Source organism: Pelodiscus sinensis, chromosome 5 (genome assembly GCF_052426305.1).
Source record: "Pelodiscus sinensis isolate ZL-2025 chromosome 5, ASM5242630v1, whole genome shotgun sequence".
In the NCBI taxonomy this organism is placed as follows: domain Eukaryota; kingdom Metazoa; phylum Chordata; order Testudines; family Trionychidae; genus Pelodiscus; species Pelodiscus sinensis.
Window position 1 is genome coordinate 14554798 of NC_143056.1, and position 25396 is coordinate 14580193.

At 43.4% G+C, this 25396-nt stretch overlaps 1 protein-coding gene across 1 annotated transcript in view; it reads right to left on the reverse strand.

Annotated features, from left to right (window-relative positions):
- The window catches only part of KCNH5 (potassium voltage-gated channel subfamily H member 5), a 228276-nt gene that overhangs the window by 55239 nt on the left and 147641 nt on the right, over positions 1 to 25396 (reverse strand). Inside the window, exons 8-9 of the mRNA XM_075926373.2 lie at positions 18358 to 18557; positions 6921 to 7173 (exon numbers count right to left, since the gene is read on the reverse strand). Of these exons, the coding sequence (XP_075782488.2) occupies positions 6921 to 7173; positions 18358 to 18557 (453 nt within the window). The remainder of the gene's footprint in view (positions 1 to 6920; positions 7174 to 18357; positions 18558 to 25396) is intronic.

A 25396-nucleotide genomic window follows, 5' to 3' on the forward strand; every position in this document is an offset into this window, starting at 1 on the left:
TGCCAAACTCAGGGAATAATGCAAACCACTAATCAAACTGTTTGTCCTTTTATGGCCAGCAGTTTGTTCACATAGGAAATACTCCACACAGGGAGCATGCCCAGTTTCACCCACCTTCAGATGGTTTTTCTCAGATGTTTCCTTTCAGTTGTTTTAAATTTTAATCAGCCAAAGACCAGCTTTCAGCAATATGGGCCTCAGGTGTCAAAATACAGAATATCCTTTCAACAGCACTACAGAGCTGAATACTGCTGAAGCAAAGTATTGGAACTACATCTAAAATGCTAAAATCTATCTACAGACCAGGGCTGGCCTGAGCCATTCGTGCGCCCAGGACCCAGGTACCACCCGCCCCTGGGCACCCAGTGCATGTGTCGCGCCACCCTGGGAGCGCAGAACATGCACAGTGCCGCCCCCGCCAGGCCCAGCAGCCCCACATGGTGCCCTCTACAAAGGCGCGCCCCGGGCAGTAGCCTGGTCAGCCCGTAGCTTGGGCCGTCTGCTACAGACTACAACACCTAGCAAATCTTTTCCAATCCTCACCCATAGGCTGTGTCCAGACTCCATGCCTCCGTCGACGGAGGCATGTAGATTAGCCAGATCGGAAGAGGGAAATGAAGCCGCGATTAAAATAATCGCGGCTTCATTTAAATTTAAATGGCTGCCCCGATCTGCCGATCAGCTGTTTGTCGGCAGATCGGGAGAGTCTGGACGCGATGCCCCGACAAAGAAGCCTTTCTTCATCGACACAGGTAAGCCTCGTGAAACCAGGTTTACCTGTGTCGATGAAGAAAGGCTTCTTTGTCGGGGCATCGCGTCCAGACTCTCCCGATCTGCCGACAAACAGCTGATCGGCAGATCGGGGCAGCCATTTAAATTTAAATGAAGCCGCGATTATTTTAATCGCGGCTTCATTTCCCTCTTCCGATCTGGCTAATCTACATGCCTCCGTCGACGGAGGCATGGAGTCTGGACACAGCCATATAGAGGAAACTGAATGAATTAAGCTTTCATTTGTGTTAAAGCTGTGCATTTCTCCACTGATGAAATATTAAAATGTAAACAATTATCTAACAAATTCTCCATTCATCAAGGTCTGGGGGAGGGGAGTGTTTACAAGAGGGCTGTCATTATCTAAGTGGCTCAGAAGAGTTGCAGAGTCTGTTTCTTCTAGGCAGTTAATGCACTATTATCCTGAACCACCTTAGCCACAAAGTGAAATCATAAAATGCCAAATCTGGGCATGTGCCAGTGAAACATTGATGAAGAGGAGCAATTACATGTAATATAGCAGCTTCTGTACCAAGAGCTATAGTGCAACTGCTGGAAGGTACAGTATTTGCTGATAATTTAGGTTGACCCAATGTCTGTTGCAGGGGTAGGTTACTGGGTGAGTGTATCTGTGGTGCGGTATGTGGCTGCTGGTATTTGCTTCAAGGTTGGGGGGTTGTCTGTAGGCGAGGACTGGCCTGTCTCCCAAGGTTTACAAGAGTGAGGGATCGTTTTCCAGGATAGATTGTAGATTGCCAATGATGCACTGGAGGGGTTTCAGCGGATGGCTCTTAGTGATGACCAAAGCTGTTCCGTTATTTTCCTTATTGGGCCTGTCTTGAAATAGTTAACTTCTGGGTATTTGTCTGGCTCTGTCGATCTGTTTCCTTGCTTCCCCAGGTGGGTATTTAAGTTTTAAAAATTCTTGATAAAGATCTTGTAGGTGTTTGTCTCTGTTTGTGGGATTGGAGCAGATCCGTATTTCTGATCAGTTTCCAGAATCAACGTTTAAAGTGCAAAGTCACTGATGGCATAGCATTTTCTTTAATATTTACTTACTATTCAGGTTTAACTTGATTCTTTGAGTTCTACAGTTAACCATACTATTAAAGGGAGCATCTAGACATACTTGGTCACCATTTAAGTCATTTACAGGAGATTCTCTGCCAGGAGCAAATTCTATGTCACTGCAGTAGGGTGAACAGCTATCTCCCCGATGTGAGTGGATACCTGATTTCATTAGCTTGCACTTACACATACCTGTTTGATGGTACATTTCTGCATGTAGAGCAACTCTAGTTACACTATCTACTTCTATTTGTGACTGTGGGGGGAAAACAGACTGGACTCCTCAGCATGGCATGACTTATTAGCAAAGATTATGACAATTAGAAATACAATGGCTTGTCCTAGCTAGTCATTCTTGTGGTTGCAAATAGAACATGATAACACTACTGGGGCCTGTTCTGCTCCATTTTCTCCAGTAAAGTAGCTTCACTTTACACCAGAGATGAATTAACTATTAGATCAGCAGTTATTTCATTCAGACAGTAGAGGAAAATAAAGATCCTAACAAAGAGAACTTAATGAGACACCAGTGTATTTTCATTAAGGAATCCCAGACTTTGTGGATCACAGGGCTCAATTTGAATATTCATTTATTTTACTCATTTCTACAATGCCTATTGCTACAGCAGCGGGGCACCTTAATTACAGAACATTAAGGCACAAAATAAGAACTAAACCAAAACAGAGCTAAGCATAATGATTAGGTCTTGCATCCTGCCCGGAAGCTCACTCGATCCAGGTTTTCTTGAGCTTGGGACCAAATTCCAAAGAAGAGGACCTCTGCTGTGAAAATCCTGCCCCTAAAAGAAAGGGCCAAGCTCGTTCCTACTATAACTCCACTGAAAGTACTTTTCTGAGACACCAAACCTACAGAGCAACATGGCTACTGCAGCATAAATAGGCGTGACAAGAGTGAATTAATTAATGTACGTAAAGCACTGTGAAATCCTCAGCAGCAGGGAGGTGAGCAAAGAGGGAGAGGTGGAGTAGGAAGCATACTAGCCAAGTCATGCGAGTGATTCATCCTTGGATCTATGTCGTTTGGACAGAGTGCCCTGCCGGAAAGAGGAACTCATGATCTCCCCTAGTTCTGCCACTGCCCTGCTATTCAAGCTCAAGCAAGTCACTGTCCTCTCATATTGTCATTCTAAAGTTAAGCCAATAGTTCCTTGCATGGGGAAGTATGGTGAGAATTTAGTTAGTGTATGGAAAGCCCCTTGAGATACTCAGATGGAGTGTTACACAGGCAGTAAGCAAAGGAGAGGTGGGCGGGAAAGCACATGAGCCAGGTCACATGTAATTTCTTTTTTCTTCTGAGTGAACTGCTCAGGGCAGGACAAATTGATAACAATTATGTTCTCCATCCTTTGATCTGCACCATCTTGTCGTCACTACAAATGCCTTTGCGAGTGCTTATGAAAAGGGTCCTCTTCCAGGCCCCTTGTAACTAATCAGAGCAGAGCACGAGGAAATCCTCTATTTTGCTTATTACCAGTTCATCATTCTTTAAACTAGATTTATGCCTCCTACCAATTCCTATGCCACACAATAAATGTAACTCTGTTTCATTGAATTAGCTGTCAGCAGTGATGGCAGAATCGAAGGCACTTCCAGTAATTAAAGCCAATCCTCTTTAACTCGATGCAGTGAAAGGTCTCGCTGGTCAGATCACGTATAACATAGATACTGAATTTACAACACATAGGAGGTGGAAATAAAGATCTCTCACCATTATTACAGACAAATGGTATTCAGTAATGAACAACAAAGCCTGCATGAAATATACCGAACGGTGTTTTTCAGTGCAGCAGATTAGTAATTTATCCTTTGTTTTGTTGTAACACCCTCAACACCGTTTGCTTGGTTGCCTTTCTTCTTTAAAGAGCTGCAGCACAATGAGAGAGATCCTTTTTGTTACTGAGATTAGTGAGGAGGAGGTGGTGGTTCTCTGACTGGAAATACAAAAAATATTTTTCCAGAGAAATTGCTGATTTGAAGAGCTTTCAGCATAAAGGTTTCAATCCTAAATAGGAAACCAAAGCATGAAATCTCTACTTTAAAATGTCTCAGTATCATCAAGAATGAAGGAATATACCAGGTTTGGGTCTTTCGGCCTCAATTCAGATTCTCCGGCTGGTAGAAATTGGGGATGCACCTTGGAAAAAGCAATCTGACTGCACAAACTCTCACGCACACACATATGGCAGTGGGTCAGGACGTTGCTTCTCTTGTCCTTGTTCCTTATTTCTTCCCCTGTGCTGCATCCTGTCAGCACAGATTGCTGTGATGTGACGAAGACGTGTGTCAACTGGCATGCTCCCTCCACTTTGTACAGGTACATTAGCTTCCCTGCAGGTACTGCTTTCTGCCATCTCCTCTTGTGTCAGACCTGGCAGTGCACCCTGGTACAATTAGGGCACATCTACACAGCAGGGCAAAAGTCAAATTAAGCTACGCAACTTCAGCTACATCTATTGTGTAGCTAAAGTCGAAATACTTTTGGGATGGTCTACACCAGTGGTTCTCAACCATGGGCCATATGGCTCCCCAGGGGCCACGCCCTACCTTTAGGGGGCCACATGGAAAAAACAGAACATTAGGTAAATTATGTACCTTTTTTTCCAACTGACAGCAGCTATGAGGGAGGCCACAGAGGTAAACGAGGTTCAGAAGGGGGCCATGAGCAAAAAAAATGTTGAGAAACACTGGTCTACACAGCAGGACACTTCTTCCTTTGGCTTCCTTTACTCCTTGTGAAATGAGGGTTGCAGGAGTTGGAATAAGAAATCCTCCAGTTCGCCATTATTTTGAAATAATGGCTTGCGGTGTAGACATGCTCTTTGTTATTTCGGAATAACGTGAGTTTTTCTGAAATAATGCTGCAGTGTAGACGTATCCTTCCAGCCCCTGATGTCCCCTCCAATAAGACACAAGACAAGCCAGAGGAGGCAGCATTCTCCATGGGCCCGCCTCCTGAGCGGCCCCGTAGGGGTATACGATACACCAGTCAAGGGACGTAGCAGCAGGAATACTTCCCCACAGGCGAGGGAGCAGAAGAGAGAATTCCTGGGGAAAATGCATCTCTGCAACACTGCCCATGCAGGGCTCTGCCTCACAAGCCCAGCTGAGCTCCTAGCAAGGGGAGATGAGGGACTCACCCCTCTCAGGCCACTCAGAAGGATGGTTCCTTTGTCCGCTCCTTTACTTAGGCCTCCAACAGTCAGCCACTACGTCTGCCCTCAGCTACGCCCGTCCTACCGCCACAACAGGCAGGGAGAGATTTGTGTTGGGGCCCAGGCAACCAGTACTACCAAGCTTGTAACCGCAGGGGACTCAGCAGTGTCCTGTTTAATGCCCCTGCCCAATGTTGCATGCTGTGGTGTACAACCTGCTTTGGTGACAACTGTGTTAGCTGTATTTCTTGCACCTTAATGTGGCTGTGGCTGGAGCAGGTGGCATATTCTGGCTCTCCTTGTTTAATAGGAAACCTCCTCTCAATTCCCCTCCCCAGTCTCCAGACAAATATACATTGTGGCTTGTACCCTTCCACCACTGACCACCTTCTTCACCCACAGGCAGTCTATGGAGGACTTTGATCAAGGGGGAAGAGAAGGTCACAGAGGGAATCATATGCTTTCCAGCCAGGGGGATCAAGCAAATGCCTTTACAGGGGACCTAGAATTGCTAGGGTAAGTCTAATTTGTGTCTCTCCAGTTCAAACTGCTTTTCCTTTTTTTTGTTACTGACCTGGGAACCAATCCACAACAATAACGTAAGTCCTCCCATTTCACTCCCCGGCAAAGAGTTTCTATGTCTTTTGTTCCTGGCTCCGAAGGAAACTTAGCATTGATGTATCAGTGGGGGGAAAAAAACCAGGCTAGAAAACAGGCAAGTGAAACAGGTCAGTGTGACGGTTCACATGGAAAACACTCCTATGAGAGTGCACTGATGCCATTCTGTTATGCTCAGGGACATCCTACCTCCGACCAGCGAGCCAGCCTAGACAGAAAGAGCACTCCTCCAGGAATAAAATGTGAAGGATTTACTGCTAGAGGAGTCTCTCGGGAGACAAAGTGTTTCAGTGCTGTGACAACCACTCGTCTTTCATGGTCCCAATGCACTGCTACAGTGCCAGTGGGCAAGCCCAGTTATTATTCGATGCTATGCAGAAGGAAAGCATATTCACACCTCACTGAGCAAATCATTTCTGCTAAGAAAAAACCCACCTGGTCCACAATGTCCAAATATCACTCTCACCTCTAGCTTCCTCACTCCTGATCTAAGAGGGAATTTGTCACAAGGTGAAGCTATAATTAACAGCATACCATGGTGAAGACTCTCAGCATGTGTTTCCCCGAAGAAGGTCATTCACAGCAATTGCATTTCCTAACACAACCGCTTCATGAGGCTGGAAATGAGCATTGTTTTATGATCTCTGGCAAAGCGAGGGAAAGGGCTCTCTGAGAATAGCAAATGAAACCCACAAGGTTTGCCTGAGAAATTTTCTTCTCTAGACATCTATCTCACTCCCCTAATTATTTGCTTTACATCTATCCACTCTCCACCTTGTATCCTCTCTTTCCAGATTTGGCAAGACTCATGATCCGCCAAGCCAGCTAATGTTCTAGAGGTATTGAGACGGGAGAAGATACAGAGGCAGAGCCTTTTCACATGCCACACCCCAGTTGTGGGACACCTAAAAAGAGCAGCCAAAGCTAGACATTAGCCAGGCCTTGATGGAAAACCCATCTCCTGTAAGTCCTTCCTCCAGGAACAGCATAGTCCCTGAATCAACTACCAGTTGCAGAGCTAGGACGGAGGGAAAAACAAAAATGAAACTCTCACAATCACACAGTGGGACTAAGGCAAGTGGTGAGGGTTTTGCCAGCGAGGCAATCGTCAGGAGTGGCTTTAATTGGCATAAAGCACTCACACCCCATAGTGATAAACACCCCTGATTAGACAGCCTGAGCAGCATGAGTGAGTAACTTAGATTTCAAACTAGGTTGTTAGGTAAAACTTGGGCAGCAGCTGCCGGTTATTTAGGGAGATTATGACCATTTCAGTAAAGATCACAGTACCTAAAATAGCAACCACCTCATCATCCTGGATGACTTCTAGGGATCCCGACACCACAAAGCAGAGAGCGTCTACGCTTTCCCCAGCATGGTAGATGAGGTCTCCTGGCGCACAGTGAATAGTTTGAAACTCCACAGCCAGGGCCCGCAGGCAGCCATCGCTAGCCAGTCGAAAGGCAGGGTGCTCGTTAAAAACCTTCCGGTTCAGATGCACGCAGATATCCGCCCTCATGTCTTTGGGACAAATTGAAAGAACCTGAATAAAGAGGGGGGGGGAAAAATCAGTCGGAATATGATACAAGATCAGTAGGTGTTTTAAGAAACTGCTTCACAGAGAGACATTCCTACAGCAAAATATTTTACCTATGTCACTGTCAGACAATATTCACAGAGAGTTTTCCACCTATGTTCAACATATGGGGACAATAATACTGATCTTCGTGAAGAGCTCTAAGATCTACTGAGGAGGCAGTCCTATTGAAGAGCTAAGCTTTATTACACTATTATGTCAGCTCCCACAAAACACACCATTCACCGTTGGCACTAATTGGCACCTGTGTCAGCCGCCTCATCAGCATCTGCATTACCCACTAACTGACAGAGATGGGCCCTGCAAAAGCAGGGAATTTAGGTACATTCATAAGGCAGTGGTGGGAGCAGAACCATTCCCTGCTTCAATCCTTCTAAATGGACAAGAAGAGGAAAGCAAACCCCAGCACTGGCTCCTTCAAAGCAAGGTTGTAAAGATGGGAAGCTATGTACAAGCCACCTAGTTATTTGCTCAGCATGTGCACAAGGGAGCCATCGAAAGTGCTGCTGAGGTTTGTCCTTTAAAAACTGACCCCCCTCAAAAGACTTGAAATAGATGATTGTTTATTATGTCCATTATAGAAGCCATTACAGCCTCAACTGTGACTAGATCCCCATTGGATTTGATGACCTCCTCAGGTCTCTTCCAGCCCTATGATTCTATGCACAAGGTGCTGTGTAAATACATAGTAAGGGACAGTCCCCTCCACAAAGAGTTCACACGCTGAGTAAGATCCCAAAAGAGTTTCAAGATTAGAACAAACAGGGACATAATTATTGTGCTTTGTATTTCTTATTTGCAAGGTTGCATAAGGGAGTGAAAAGTTGCACTATGACCCTGACAACATCTAATGATGGATCACTTGACCTTGGCCATCCCATGAGATAAATTCTTGCCTTAGGAGACTTTTCCTACAGATACAGTCAAGGGAAAGATAGCAAAGCCTAACCACTTAAAGAAAGTGGCAAACTGTGAATCACCAGTAATTATAAAAACTAGACTTGTAAAGTGCACATTTAACATGAACACATTTTCTCAAACTTGCTAATAGTGATGTACATGGTAGCTAATTTACCTGGAAATATTCTCTTTTTAAGGCTGCTAATAAAAATGTATGACAAGGTGAAAATTAAGCCCAATGGACACAAAATAACTACACTGTAAAATTCTCATATCTAGAGAAGACTGCACATCAACAAAAAATACTCATCTTACTGAATTAAATCAAACAGTTTGCTCCACAAACAGTGAACAGTCACCAGTTTATGAATAGTTTGCCATAGTTTCTAATATGACGACTATGTCAAGGAATTTTGTTGTAGAAAGATATCTATGTAGGTAACAGTGATCCAACTTTCTGGCATCCAGGTCTGTGTTAAGTTAGAATTTCAATTTCTGATCAATTGAGATCTAGTATAAAGGATATTTTTATTATTACTACTATTATTACTATTACTACTACTATTATTTTTATTATTATTATTATTATTATTATTATTATTGTATTATATTGCCAAAAGGCCCAAAGCATGGAACTGAAAGACAATAAACTATCTGGATCTTAACTAATTACATCAATTTGTGTCCATTCTTTGTTTTAATAGATTTAAGTCATACTGTTATCTTCAAGATTAATGGATTGGAAAACTGAGAAGGGGATTTATTATTTTATCAGATACATTATGACAGTCAACATAAATTTTAACTTATAAATTCATAAATGTTTAAGGCCAAAAGGGACCATTATAATAATCTAATCTGACCTTCATTATAATATAAGTCACAGAATGTGGCATAAATAATTCTTACCTTTAGCCTTCTGGCTGAACTACCGTACATCTTTCAAGAAGACATCCAGTCTTGATTTAAAGACTCCAAATGATGGAAAATCCACCAGTCCCTCAGTAAGTTCTTCTAATGTTTAATTCCCCTGACTGTTAGAAATATGCATTTGAATGAATTTGTCTAGCTTCAGCTTCTAATCACTGGATACCTTTAAGCCTTTTTCTGTTAGATTAAAAAGCCATCTACTGTTATAAAACTCTTCCCTATGTGGGTACTTAGAGATCATGATCAAATCACGTTGTAGTCCTCTCCTGGATAAATTAAACAGATTGAGCTTCTTTAGTTAGTTACTATGAATGCATGTTTTTTTCCTCATATCTTCAGTGGGATCCTGCAAAAGGTGATGATGGGATGGAATATTCCATAGGAAAATGGTTTCCAATTTACAATAATTTTTAAGATCCATCAGTCAGATTTTAATCAATTTAATAAGGGCTACAGAGATTTTGTTTTGATTTTTTGTCAGAATATAATGTATTACAGACATTATAAACTACAGAAGTCTAGTTTAATACATCATCAAAAAACAATAACAAGTTAGACAAGTCTTGTTTTCCATACTCATGTGGCCTGCCACTTTAAGTCTTTACTGATCGTGTCCCATATCTGCCTTTCCATGATTTGGCCCAGTATTGATGTCAAGCTAACCAGACTATAATTATTTGGGTCAACTTCCTCTGCAACTTTCCCAGTTTTCCATTTGTTGAAAATAAACATTAATGTTGTAGACAGCACCTTGGCTAATTCTTTTAATACTCCTGGGTGTTTGTTTTCAGCACCTGCTAATTTAAAAATGTTTACCTTTAATATCTGCTGTTTCAATCCCTGCTACTTAATTATGGGATACAATTTTTGTCCTTCTATTGGAAGATATGAATACATCACCCTGCTGCTTTCCGATAATAATTATTGAATATTTCTACCTTTTCTGTGTCATGATTGGCAACCTTACCATTCTTGTTTAGTATCAGACTTACACCATTACTGGAATTTCCTTTGTTACCAATATAATTCTTTTAAATAACATAAATGGCTTTGACTAAAAGAGGCCATGATCCTTGAATTTCCAAACCCTGAATTAATAATATATCTTATATGCACCTAAATGATTTTGGCTTCCAAACCTTATGTTCCAATGTTCTTGACTTTGGAAGGAAAAAAGTGCCCTAAAACTTCTCAAACTCAGAATATTACAGAGAGAGGAATTGTATTCTAAGAGAATCTCAGGGTATGTCTACACTTGCACCCTCTTTCAAGAGAGGGATGCAAATGAAGACATTCGAAATTGCAAATGAAGCTGGGATTTAAATATCCCGCACTTCATTTGCATATTTGCATTATGGCGCTATTTCGAAATAACAGATGCTGTTAAGATGTGGTTATTTCGAGAGAAAACTCTTCTCTAGAAATAACCCTTATTCCTCATACAATGAGGTTTACCAGTTATTTCGAGAGAAGGGTTTTCTCTCAAAATAACGTCTTAACAGCATCTGTTATTTCAAAATAGCGCTATTTCGAAACAGCACCATAACGCAAATATACAAATGAAGCACAGGATATTTAAATCCCGGCTTCATTTGCAATTTTGAATGTCTTCATTTGCATCCCTCTCTCGAAAGAGGGTGCAAGTGTAGACATACCCTCAGATTTCCTGGTTAATGTATTTGTTTGTATTCTGGTTACTATAAAGGGATCACACTAATCAGACATAAAGACATTCAGATACCCAAGAAACTGTGAGGCCACAGACTGGTATCTGACTGTTGGACTGAACCACTCTAGAGCCAAATACTTATGGGATGGCTTTGCTTAATTGCTGAGAGTAATTAATACACGGAAGAGGTACCCTCTTCTGAGTGGAAAATCGACCCTGCTCAGTTGCTGATAAAAAGAATGCTCAGATTTGATTTTATCACCATCTTCAGTCCACAGAGGACAGAGGCCCTAATACAGTGGTCTCCAACCTTTTTAAGCACAAGATCACTTTTTGAATTTAAGTCAGTCCAGGATCTACCTCAAACCCAAATACCCCTGCCCCACCCCTTCACTGAGGCCCTGCCCTCCTCACTCTGGGAAGATGGGGTACAGGGGAGGAGGACAGAGCGACATCAGCACCCCCGCCTCTGTCTCCCCGACCCTGCACAACAAGCAGGTGGTTCCCGGGGGCAGCTCTGAGGCTCTGGGCAGGAGCAGTAGGGCAGAGCGAGAAGAGGCTACTGAAGTGCGGGCACTTGATAGCCTCCCAGCCAAACCAGTTGGGATCCCTCTCAGAGGCTCCAAGATCTACCGATTGATCCTGATCTACGGGTTGGTGACCACTGCCCTAATACAACCACAGCAAGTAGGCAGTTTCCTTCAGCTTGTGTGGTTCGTATTTCTAGAACGAAGACGCTAGGTGCTACCTCTGCACGTAGGCATTTGAGATGGTGAGTGAGAGGTACGTAAGTAGCCAAACACTTCTGACAGTGGTGTTGAAAGCTTTAAAATACTCAAAAATAAATGTTACAATACATCGATATCTCTCCGCTACACAATCCCAAGGAGCCTTGTCTTATTTTTTTTTTCCTCCTCACATTTTTCTAAGTGTACTCAGGAAGTATAAGAGAAGCCTCCAGAAGAGTTGAAAAAATTCTCCTGAATGGGGAACCTTTTTGTTTTAATCTGGGCCATAGTCTCATTAAGTAATGGGATCGTTCCACTGTCAAAGAATATAAAGAAAAGATTCTCTCTGAGGCTAAGCTTTGTATCTCAGCCCTGCACAGGGAGCAGTACAAAACTACATTGCTCCAGCCAGAGCAAACAAGCACTCAGTTCACCTGCTGCCTTGGGGCAGCCCCACTAGGATTGCTGATAAACTAGCCTTTACAATGCAGAGGCAATATTTGTCCAGATTATTTTATTTTTCTTGTTAGGTCTGGAGTCATGCCTACATTTCATGGTTGTTGCACCTTGTATATCATGCAAAATCTGCTTGGCAAGAAAACAGAGAACCTTGGCTTCTGATCTTAGAATACGGGGACTGCATTCGTGGTAGACACTGACTGTGAGAGAGGCTACATAGACAAGTTTCCAGGATGGAACCACGGAGAAATAGCAGCCTGATTTTATGGGGCATCAGGACATTGGGAGAGATGTCTTGAAGTCATCAGTCTCAAGTGGCAGTACAGGGATGCCACCAATATTTCATAAGGCCACTGAAGATTTTACTAGCAGTTGAGGGGACTAAATTCCCTTATATTTTCTGAGATTTATGATTCATGATATTGCAGGCTAAAAATATTTAACATAATCCTGTCTCTTCTGAATTATTGCATATTGGGTCATGCCATTAGTAATGAATAGCTTTAATGCTCTATTATTGTCCTGTTGTTTCTATGTCAGTAGTTACAACGTGAAAGTGGCTCTGATAGATGCCTACGTAAAACCTGAGGAATACATTGTTTCCTTTTAACCTGTGTCTTTCATTGAAAAGTGCCCCATTAAATCACATTAGAAATTATCTCGCCATTGATTGCATTACTGTCTATGAGACTATAACGCCAAACTTTAACTGAGAATTAAAGGAAAGAAGCATTTGTGCTTTTATTGACATCTCAGAATTTTGCCATTAGGAAAATGGGACCTTAGTAGAAATAGCTGTATGTAAACTAGTGGTTGTGCGGGTTCATGTGTAATGACCTATTTTTACAGGAGAGCTGCAATCCATTAATGTTTCATTTGCTGTTGAGCACATTTTGATTAAAACCAAGAAGCTCAAATTCAATATGAACATTTTAATATATCAGACTGTTTCTATAAATAGTTTTACAACTACTTAAAAGATCATATTCTGGTTCACATTTCTCTCTCTCAGCAGAACAGGTTATCTAATGTGCAATGCTGCCTGTGAAATACTTTTAAATATATAATGGCTAATGTGTTTTCCTATGGCTTTACTCACGATCTGTATTTAACTCTTTACTGGGTGAATAACAATGGTATCTTGAGCATGAAAGGGGCTGCATAAAGATGAATTCCCTGCTATATATGAGCTATGTCTTATCATATTATGGTATATGCCATGCACATGCAATGCATTATGTGTATTGTCCTAGCTGTCAGTGTTAGAGATGATTTCTAAAAGTTTTAAGATGATTGATCAGAGGCCACTGATTCCAGCTTAAATAATACAAATAAAAGGATGCTGTTAGTTGCATTGATTCTCTATTTATAGGTATGTAGGAAGGAGGAGCGAGAAAGAACAATGCACACTGTGGCTTGCTCCAGCCACACCGAAATCAATGGGCACTGAATTGGAGTATTGGAAGGGGCTTTACTTCAGGCAGCCTGTTCTCCGTCAATGGCCCTTTTCTTCATTGTCTTCTTTTGGGAGATGAATAACATCAGTCCATCTTCATTTTGTCTGCACTATTTCCACACAAGAACCAAACACGAGGCTCTCTGGATTTCTTGTTTGTTGTTGGGCTGAGTGAGATCTTCAATGGCATGAAACACTAGTATCTCATATAGGACAGATATTTAATTTCACCATTTGAATGCTATTTGTAACAATTAATTAAAGCACTTTTGTTAAAGAAATAATGTTCTCAGAAAAGGCATTTACTTATATTTTAGTCTCAGGCACAGTTCTTTTAGGAACCTACCAGACCTTATCATTATATACTGGCCTATAGTTACTTATCCAATACAGTTGTTCATCACCAGAAAAAGCTGCTATAGTATTAAATGCAGAGCGTAATTTTGTGTCTATATTTGAGCTGTTTTATCCATGCCAATTTAAAGAAAAAATCATTTCAATGTGCCGAGTTGTGTTGCGTACTGACAAAAATGTATCCTAATAATGGGTTCAAATGACCTCATAATGCACATGTAAATGTAAAGGGAGCAATGAAGGTATAATGAGTAGAGCTGGGTGAAATTATTTGGCTGAAACTTTTTTTTGGGGGGGGGGGGGAATGAAGATTTGGCAACACTGAAATTAGGAATGTAAAAAAAAATGGGTTAAAAATGTAATCATGTAACCATTCAAAATTCACATTCTGCGGGCTTTGCAGTATAAAGCGTATATATAATCTTATATATAAAGCTTACATATGTATAAAGCTTATACTTAAGCTTTATAATTCAGAGCCTGTGGCTCCTCGGAAGTGGGGCTGCCAGCCAGGAGTAGGTACATGCCGGGAGCCGGCTTATAACTTTTCCATTCAAAAGTAATTTCTATTTTATTTAAAAATGTAAACACATTTAAATGCTTAAAATCTAAGTACAACATTTTATCTTGGGGAGACTGTAATGTACCACAAGAAATTGTGGTGGAGCAAAATGATGTTTTAGTTTTATGATTTTCTGTAATTTCCAGCCAACCAAAAAAATCTGTTGCTCACTCAACTCTGTATGGAAGAAAACTATCCAAAAATATTAACAATTGCCAATGTTTAGAGGTTTTGGCTGATTCTTTGCACAGTTAACAGAAATATTTGCTGAAGAATAAGAAATATAGAAATATATTAGATGTCTCCACAAATGTAGGGAGTATGAGAGATACTATTATGCACTATGACATTTGATTAAAAACAAAACAGGTGCTGGAGACATACGTTTGGTTTTGAAGGATGTGAGGAATTAAAAAAGACAGGAGAAATGACTTTAGGGATGGATTACTGATCACCTGGACAGGCGAGTGAACACTAGATGAAATCAAAAAAGGAAAAATGTATGTTGAATTTCATTAAAAACTCTCCTACAGTGATGTATTCGGCTATGCTAGTCTCCCAGCGTTGGCTGAAGCCCATCACCAGGGATTTTTTAAAAACTAGACCAGTTATAAAAGTTAGGAAATGCACTACTGGGAACAATTCTACAGTGACACAGAGGTGGACTAACCAATACAAGAATTCTTTTCTTTCTCTCCCATATTTCTACTACAGGATTAAACTAAGCTTATGATCAAAAGACAGAAAAGTTTTCAGGACGGAAGTTCCCAGGCCACAGAGGATTGGAGCCGATGCATTACTTAAGAGGATGCCTGCTCCTGAACTACTTAGTCTAATATTGTCCTATCTTCATGGTGACGGTTGTTACACAGTAAATAACAATTCTGTGACCTGATGCAGTGTGACCTTTTTTTTTTTTTTTGTAAATGTTTACACAGAGGACTTATGTTTTTTCCCCAAATGATTTTTAAACATTCCCACCCTAAGAGGTTTATAAAGTGCTAAATACACCCCGAATATGAAGGAAAGGATCAAGTCTCTGTGACGGAGGTATTTTTGCCAACTAGGACGTACAAATTCGACCTCTGCACTTCCACTGTCCAGTAACATCTGTGGTCCGGCATCCCTGTGGGTGGTCCTGGATTGGAGCACTCATGAAGAGAAGCCAGGCCCTGCGCTCAGCAACTCCTTCCACATCCTCATAGAGCTTTCAGGACACCACAGGTAGCTTCTTCAAGCTCAGGGAGCGAGGGTGAGGAGCAGGAACAGGGCGATGATTGAGGAAAGAGGCAGGGTGGCAGTGGAGCCCTGTGGCCAAGGGCCAGGAGCACAGCAACCTGGTGGCCACGGGCCTGCGCTCTCATCCCCCAGCTTCAGGGCTGCTTCTGTCCTCGCTCTTCTCCCTGAGATCTTGAGCACCACAGGGAGCACACCCCTGTCATCGCTCAGTCAATGCTGGCTCCTCTGCTGCCACCAGAGCACAGCCTGGCAGCCAGCAATAGCAGGGGGGCAGCACTGACCTCCCCTGGTCTGGCAGATTCCCTATTTCAGGACAGTCCATACAATTTTTTCTCATTTGTTCCAATCGATAGGTTTCATCATTCATTTCAGAATGCAAAGGTCGGATGGGACAAATGACTTTTAAGTGACCTACATGCAGCTACCCCCTCGGTTTTCCAGATGGTTTCACAAAAAATACCAACTCCCCCCCTTAAAAAAAAAAGCTGGAAAAAAAATCTGTTAAGAAAAAAAAAGTCACAGGCAAAGTTGTTGAGGAAAAAAAAGTCAGGCTTTTTTTTTTACCGGATGGAAGGAGCAAATACCGGACTGTCCAGTTCAGTACCGGACACCTGGCAACCCTACCCCTAAGAAACCTAATTTGTGGCTCTCATCCTGCACTGACAGCAATTGCTGCATCCACTAAGTCCCATGTTTGCTTCAGTGCAGCTCCCAGCAGTTACAGCACGGTCCTTGTACACTAGCCTTTGCGTGGCGATAGCCTTAGCTGGACGCTGCTCAAGAGAACATTTTCAAAGTTGTAACCATTTTTATAGCTACTCTCTGACTGGTTGTCAATAAAGTATTTTAACTGAAAAACTGTACCCCATAAAAACATTAATGGCTGGATCCAAAAGTCACTGAAGTCGACAGGAGTCTTTCCATTGACGTAAATGGGGTTTAGATCAGGAGCTAAACTAAGCAGGCCTCCAGTGTGGGAATACCGTCAAAAAACTAAATCATAGATTTTATGGCCTCATTAATTATCTAGCTAAGCAACCGCTACTACGATGCAGACAAGTGAATGCTACTTACTAAAAGCCAATGATCCGCATGTTTATGGGCTATAACTGCATTTTTACAATCTATTCACAGGATATGTGGAAATAATGGAAGGGAATCTCAGTAATTAAACCAAAGTTTCTTCTAATTAACTGCAAAGCACAATCAAAGTCTGAGGGAACCACAGCAGAAATAATACAACATTCGTGCCTAATTGAAAAGAGATAAATGAGAATGAAAATTTAATTTTTACACATATTTGGCTTTTCACAGCAGAACTGAGTCTATTTACAGCAATTATAACCAATTTGATACTAACAAACTGTAGAACACATTTGGAAGTTAGAATGTGGCTGTATAAATGGAACTGAAATTAACCTGTTACAAAAAAATCAAGCAAATTGAACTACAGGCAGTCCCCGGGTTATGTACAAGATAGGGACTGAAGGTTTGGTCTTAAGTTGAATCTGTATGTAAGTCGGAACTGGCGTCAGCCGCTGCTGAAACTGATCAGTTTCAACCGCAGCTGAATCTGGACACCAGTTCTGACTTACATACAGATTCAACTTAAGAAACCCAGGCGTCCCCAAGTCAGCTGCTGCTGAAACTGATCAGCAGCTGATTCCAGGAAGCCTGGGGCAGAGCAACTCTGCCTTGGGCTTCCTGTAGTCAGCCGCTGGTCAGTTTCAGCAGCGGCTGACTTGGGGACGCCTGGGGCAGAGCAGCTGGGGTGCTGCTGGGTTGCTCCAGTAGCGCGGCTCCTCGGCGCTACTGGAGCAACCCAGAAGCACCCCAGCTGCTCTGCCTCAGGCATCCTGATTCAGCCCCTGCTGAAACTGACCAGCAGCGGCTGAATCAGGACTCCTGGGGCAGAGCAGCTGGGGTGCTGCCGGGTTGGTCCGGAGCAGCGCTGCGGGACCAACCCGGCAGCCCCCAGCTGCTCTACCCCAGGGGTAGGCAAGAAAAGCCTGGTCTGCTGGGGGGGGGCACTAGCTGCACCCCCCCCAGCAGACCAGGGAGACGGGGGTGGGGACGCCCAAGTCCTCCACGGCTTTGCTCCGTCTCCCTGGTCTGCTGACCTGGGAGACACGGAGCAAAGCCGTTGAGCACGTGGGCAGCGGGACAGTCCAGGCGCGCCGCGCTGTCCCACTGCTGGCGTGCTCCGAGGCTTTGCCCCCCATCTCCCTGGTCTGCAGGGAGACGGGGAGCAAAGCCTTAGAGCACGCCTGCAGCGGGACAGCCCGGGCGCGCTTGTGCTGTCCCCCTGTGGGTGTGCTCCGTGGCTTTGCTCCCCGTCTCCCTGGTCTGCAGGGAGACGGGGAGCAAAGCCTTGGAGCACGCCTGCAGCGGGACAGCCCAGGCGCGCCTGGGCTGTCCCGCCGCCGGCTTCCTTTTTTTCCCCTCAACATGAAGGATATCCGTTTTGAGATTTTTTTTCTCTTCCTCCCCCCACACCTCGCATTTTTCAAAAACTATTTTTGTGAATTTCCAATCTCGAACGCAAAAAGTTAAAATAATTCCAAGGAATGTCTGGAAAAAGGAAAGTCAGAAAATAATGAAAAGCTAGGGAACACAATGGACATAATGCTTGTTCAAAATTGCCAACATTTCCAATTTTAAACCAGCCTTCTCTCTCTCTCTGAACACATCTACACAAGCATTACTGGAATCACATGTGGTTCAGAGCCTTATTGCCGGCATGTTTACAGTACTCAGTATTGTTTACTCTACTGGAAAGGACACAGTGGACCGAAATGTACAATATCTAGATTTTTACCTCATACATTCATACCTTCTCTGTGTCGATCCCTTTAGACATGGACCATGTTGAGACAATATAATCCATGACTCGTTCACTAAGGCCTTTTGGGACTTGATATAATTTTAAGAAATCCCTCACATTGTTCAGCATCTCATGGTACCGGTTGGTGTTGGCATACATTTGCTGGAAAATGGTGGTGACATTTCCAAAAATAGTTGCATAAAGAAGAGCTGAAAGACATAAAATAGCAAACAAAGATAAATTTCTATATGTCACAAAAGTACGATTAATCATCTATATACGTGTTTTGCAAGAAAGAGAAAAGCAACTGCAAATGTTTGCATATGCATTTGTACCTGTTGAAAAGTTCTTGCCCATATTACCCCGGCCCCTCCTCACATTGTCTTTTTCTTCTCTTCCCTCCTCCTCTCTGCTCACCTCTTCCAGCTCAATCCCTGAACCCAAATGTAGAAAATGACATTGGAAGAAAAACAGGTAGTGTGGACGCTCCAGTGCTGCTATTTCAAAAAACTACTCCCCAGATTTATTCAAACTAATTACTCCCCAGTGCTTCCTGAGTTAACAGAGCCTGCCTTGGACTAATTTTGAGGCTTCCCCATTTTGCGGGCACGCTAGTTCAAACTTGTTAAATTGTGAATTGAGACTAATTTTGTAATTTTGAAATACTTTCCTAGCATAGACCTGGCCTAAATAGGATGGCTTGGAAGCATCCCAATATATCCAATATCTTTCTACTAGCCCGGAGCAGCCTAAAGCCACTTTCCAGCTACATTTTCCAGCCTCAACTTAATGCAGTGCTAGCACAATTCAGGGAAACCACACTGTCTCCAATTTTGAAGGGAAAATCATTAATGATAATAATGGGACTAAAGCAGATGCTTCAATGCTTTTTTGAATAGGGATGGACTTAGGCATGCTCTTAAATGTGTTTAGCTTGCTTATTGATTCAGGACCTAATTATTCTTGAGAAGGAACCATAAATAAATAAATAGCACTCTTCTCTTAAACACTGTAGACTTTACAGAAAATTATTTTGATTTCTCCAAATACCAGTGTGTTGCATTTTCATTCTGTCCTTGGCATCAACTAATATGCGGGGGGGGGGGGGGGGGTGTGCGTGTGTCATTTTTAATAATCCTGGCTTGAAGTGCTTTACTGCAGAATGCAGCTGTGTTTACATATTCTTTCCGTCTACCAATGCATAACAGTACACAAAAGATTTTTCACCTCACTCTAGAAAATTGACTTCACTTTATGGACATTTAGTTCAGTTTATGCGGGGACAGCAATGTTTTAAAAGCACGGTGTCGGTTTAAAAATACTTGAACAGTAGAAATGTTTCATTGACACTTCTCAACAAGTGCTTGAATATTGAAATTAAAATTAAAATTATTGTAAAAATTAAACAGCAGAATTAGGCAGAGATACAATGTACTCTGTCTCATCAGAATCTAGCGGAACAGTATTCTGACTGGTTGGACAGACATATGAGCTCTATGATCAAGTAAGGCCAGAGAAGCAATAGCACTTATGAATAAGAGGTTTCAGTTTTAGAAAGCCGGGGATATTCATGTTCTCACTGTATGACCATGCAGAAATCAAATAATGGGTATGCAGCTTGATCTTCATTGCTTTATTGATGATACATATTGCACGGGCTGGCTAATAAAATGTTTGCGTAATATATTGCATATAGACATACATAAGCATAGTACATACATATACACAGCGTAAGAATATGTGGGTTACACATGTTTGCACTCTACATGGATGAATGTCAGCTGTACACATTTTTTGCTTTTGCTATTCTTCCCAGATTTTGTAACACATTAAATTGGAAGACATGCCACTTCTTGTAAATGCTACTCTCCTATTCCACTCACATATTTGTTGAAAGGCTGCAATTAATTTGATGGGTGGATCTACAATAGAAATATATTTTCGCTCTTGGCCTGCCTTGTTTTATGCCCATTTCTAAGTACTGAAATGGATTGTGACTATAAACCTATCCACAACCCACTCTTGCACATGCAAAACAAGAGAGAAGTATAAAGAGGTTGGCTGAAAATGTGGTATTGTCCTGTCACTTGGAAAGAACAGATTCAATTCCTGACCCTCAAATCACACCAGCCAGACTAGAAGTAGCTAAGAGAGCCACAGTGGAAACGCAGTCTGACAGAGTGCCAGTGATGGTGCCACACTGGGCCACAAGGGGTTAAAAGGCAATACCGGGACAGGCAGCTCTGCACCTCTGGGCTTGCTGAGCATGCTCCGACTGGCAGAGCTGTTTAAGAGGGAGCACAGAAGCCAAAGTAAAAGGAGGAAGACGGGCTGCAGGAGAGAGGAACCTTTCTCCCAGAAGCCACAGAGAACGTTGAAGTCCGAGGGAACTATAGAGTGGGAAACAACCATAGACAATGCCGTTCCTGACCACCACCCCTTTTGAGAACCAGCAGGTTCTGTAGAGTCCTGTTCCTTTGGACTCCTTTTTCTGTTGAGCATCTGACAAGCTGGACTACAGAGGCCACGTCCCAAACAGAAAGGACCTATTGGTAGGATGGGGAAGTAAACCTGGACTTGCAGCAGAGAAGACTAGTGTTACTTCCTAGAGGTCCTGGAGCAGGGACCCAGAGAAGAGGGAGAATCTGGGTCCCCCTGCCACATCTCCTAAAGGCCAAGGACCAACCAGATGCAGGTAGAAAGCCAAAGATTCTAGCCCCCCTACTGACCTGACCGAGCTGGAAGGGACCGACAGCCGGGTGTGCTAACTGCTAAGCTGTCAGCTCTTCTAGCTCCTATCACAGTGCTACTTAATTCCTCCCACAAAAAAACACATCTTTTGACTGAGAACATCCATGAAAAATATTCATCTAAATGATAATTTTATCCAAAAGCAACAAGTGTCTGAAAACAGGAGCTTAGAATGAAAATACTTCTGAACATAAGTACTGATATAACAAACCAGCAGCTCATTTCTTGCAAACTGAAATTAAAGAAAATGTTGCGTGCAAACCTACACACCATTTAATCTTCACATACAAAGCCTGGGTCTCTCTTTCCCTCTGTTCTGAAATCAGTCTTTTCTTAGACTCAAATGAAAATTGGAACAGATCCACTTCCATTGTGCAGATGAAGGAAATATATATTCTAGCTTGTTTTACTATGCTGCTGTTCTTCTTGTAGTGCACGTCACATTTTGGACCTTTGGAAAGCAAAGTAAAGGCCTTTGAGGAGCATAGTGGGGTTTTGGCAGGATGAAAGGTGTGCCTCAGAAACATTCCTTCCATTTGGTTATTTCTTATTTCAGTTGCTGGCCTTTGTTAATTATTGTCTTTCAAGGAGTTGGTTTGTCTTAATTTTGTATTGATACTTTGTCCATGTCCTGTACTTAGTCCCCGAGCCCACTGTGTATAGGACACACATAAAAGGGTTAAGAAGGAAAAGCCGCCATTCAGTATTGCCGGGCCACTATATTCTAACCACATAAATGTTCTGCACAATTAATTCGTTCTGATCATGCATTATGCTTTACCTAATATCTTGGGCTTCATCAGTTGAATGTTGCCTATTGAGGAAACTCTGGCTGGTGGAGTTTTGTGAAAAGAAGTCTGAACTGGTGTTAGTCTTGGGAATGCAAGAGGCCTAATTTTCCTCTCTTATACACCATGTTTAGGTTAGGGATGTTAAATATTGGTTAATTGAATTGTCGAGTAACCTCACAAATTCTTATTGGTTAGTTGACTATTTTATAATCCCCGGGAGTGGGGCCGACAGCCATTGTGCTCTGGCCCCATTCTGGAGGCTCCCCCTGCCACTCTGCACTACTGCCTCTGTATCAGAGGCAGCAGCAGGGGGTGCAAGGCAGAAGCTGGTCCCCAAGGGGAGCCTGTTTAAAAACCAGTTCCTGTCATGGGACCCAGCGCGAGCTGGAACTGAGCCAGGCTGCCTGCCCGCCTGGCTCATAATACACTTTAAATGCAGAGACTCAGTGGGGTAGGCACCAGACCTGTTGGAAGCCAGGACTGAGCTGGGCTGCTGGCTAGCCTGCTAAAAATTTTGCCCACCAGGAGGGGGAGGGGAGGAAATGCATGTAGTCTATAGCATTAACCTATAAGCTTTTGCTTATCACTAGACAGAGGCAAGGGGTCACATTCCCAAGTGGCATGAATATGCCATCTTACTCCATCCAAGGCTTCCGCTTCCCTTGTGCTATCCTAATCTCACCTGACCGCTGCATCAACATCTCTTATATTTAAATTTGTGCTACTATTTGCATACATGTGGGTGCAATTCAAAATCACTAACGAAGCACCACGAGAAAGAAGAAAATTACAGCAGTGATCACATGCATTAAAAACAACAAATACCTAATGTTTCAGATGGTGTTTTCAACTATTTCTTAACCACTGAAAGGTTATTGATTTGATTTGGATGACACCAGTAATTACCAATCAGAACTTTATCAATACTAGGGATGTGAAGGTCTAATCATTTCTCTCTCCCCTCTCACCCCTCTTCACTGCCTCTATCAGAAAGAGGCAGCAAGAGGGGGGGGTGAGAACAGGGGGTACTTCGACGTGGCAGACCCCAAGCTACATGCAGAGCTGCTGCTTTGAAACGATGCATGCAGCCTCGGGTCAGCTGGGGCGTCCCCAGGCTGCACGCAGCATTTCAAAGCAGCAGCGCCATGTGGAGCCTGGGATCAGCTGGGGACTCCCCTGCTGATACCAGGCTCTGTGTGGTGCTGCCACTTTGAAACGCTGAGTGGAGCCTGACGCCGGGCTCACCACGGCGTTTCAAAGCGGTAGCACCGCACAGAGCCCGGGTTCAATGGCGGGGGTGGGGGGAAGTCCCCAGCTGTCCCCGGGCTCCACGCGGTGCTTTTGCCTTTGAAGTGTAGCAACAGCCCTAGGGCAAAATGCATCGACTATTCGATTGGTCAATTACTCACAATTTAACATCCCTAATCAATATACACCCTGTTAACGAATACACACAAATTTACATTTAAGCATTGCTTCTTCCCCTTCTAAAAGGTTGTAAACTCTATTTCAGTTACAGGCAGTCCCCGGGTTACGTACAAGATAGGGACTGTAGGTTTGTTCTTAAGTTGAATCTGTATGTAAGTCGGAACTGGCATCCAGATTCATCCGCTGCTGAAACTGATCAGTTTCAACAGGGCTGAATCTGGACGCCAGTTCTGACTTACATACAGATTCAACTTAAGAACCCCAGGCATCCCCAAGTCAGCTGCTGCTGAAACTGATCAGCAGCTGATTCCAGGAAACCCGGGGCAGAGCAACTCTGCCTCGGGCTTCCTGTAGTCAGCCGCTGGACAGTTTCAGCAGCGGCTGACTTGGGGACGCCTGGGGCAGAGCAGCTCGGGTGCTGCTGGGTTGGTCCAGTAGCACGGCCACTCCTCGGCGCTACTGGACCAACCCAGCAGAACCCCAGCTGCTCTGCCCTAGGCGTCCTGATTCAGCCGCTGCTCCTGGGGTAGAGCAGCTGGGGTGCTGCCGGGTTGGTCCAGTAGCGCCAAGGAGCGGTGCTGCGGGACCAACCGGCAGCGCCCCACCTGCTCTACCACAGGCCCCGGGCTTTGCTCTACGTCTCCCTGGTCTGCTGGGGGGGTGGGCACTAGCTGCGTCCCCCCCCAGCAGACCAGGGAGACGTGGAGCAAAGCGGCGGAGGACCCGGGACGGACCGCGGCGCTTCCAGATCAGCGCCGTGGGTCCGGCCCGGGTCCTCCGCCGCTTTGCTCCCCGTCTCCCTGGTCTGCTGGCTCCCCCAGCAGACCAGGGAGACGGGGAGCAGCTTTTTTCGCCCCGGAGGAGGCTTGCGGCGGGACCAGGCATCCCGCCGCTCCAGTCCTCCGGGGCGAGAAAATCCCCGTTCGTAACTGTGGATCCGACATAAGACGGATCCGCGTAACTCGGGGACTGCCTGTAGTTTGATTTTCATTTTTTTGGTTGCAGTAAACAACATTTGCAGAGATTCGGAGGGATGTAAAACACAGGGCATCTCTCCAGTGTAAGAGGATTTAAACAATTTGCAGAGAGACAAGGACATGTACATGTGTACCTGATTAGTTGTAATTTAGTCTCTTCTTTTACAGGAAGCTCAGGGAAAACAGAAGAGCTCATGCTACCCAGAGTGTAGGAGAAATTAGTCTTCGCAATTCCCAGATTTCACTTGCTAGGTAGGTCAGGCAGCATTTGTTCCTCTTCTCACTAATGATTCTTATGTATCTGGATTTTTTTCTTCATCTGCTCCTGCTGACATGTAACATTTATTTCTCCTAATTGTCTTCAAATGTAAATCTTGGAGAGTCCTCGCTACATTTTATATAGAACAATTTAAAATAATGATGCAGGAATATTTTCCTCACAACCCTTAAGGCTATGTAGGTGGTTCTATCTTATTTTAGATTTCTATTTTTACTCCACAGTTCGTGTGTGTGTGTGTGTGTGTGTGTGTGTGTGTGTGTGTGAGAGAGAGAGAGAGAGAGAGAGAAATATGTCTGAAGGGTGTGTGTGTGTGTGTGTGTGTGTGTGTGTGTGTGTGTGTGTATGTGTATGTGTGTGAGAGAGAGAGAGAGAGAGAGAGAAATATGTCTGAAGGGTTTTGTAATAATGTGCTATATAAAGCTTTTGCATCTGTTTAACAACAAGTAACTCTCTTGTTAAAAATGGCTCAGACTGTTCTAAATAAACCTACAGCATTTCAAATTGATTAACTACATTGATTGCTTTCTCAATATATATGAATAAGAGGATTTACCATCAGGAAATGAGACCCGGACTAAGAACCATCCCCCCCCCCCCCCCCCACATTCTGCTCTTTATTTCATAGATTCCATGGCCAAAAGAACCATTGTGATCATCCAGTGGTCTGACCTCCTGTAATGCACAGGTCACAGAACTTCCCCAAAACAATTCCTAGAGCAAACCTTTCAGAAAGCTATCCAAAGTTGAATAAAAATTACCAGTGAGAGAGATTCCACCACAAGCCTTGGTAAATTGTTCCCCTGGATAATTACCCTCACTGT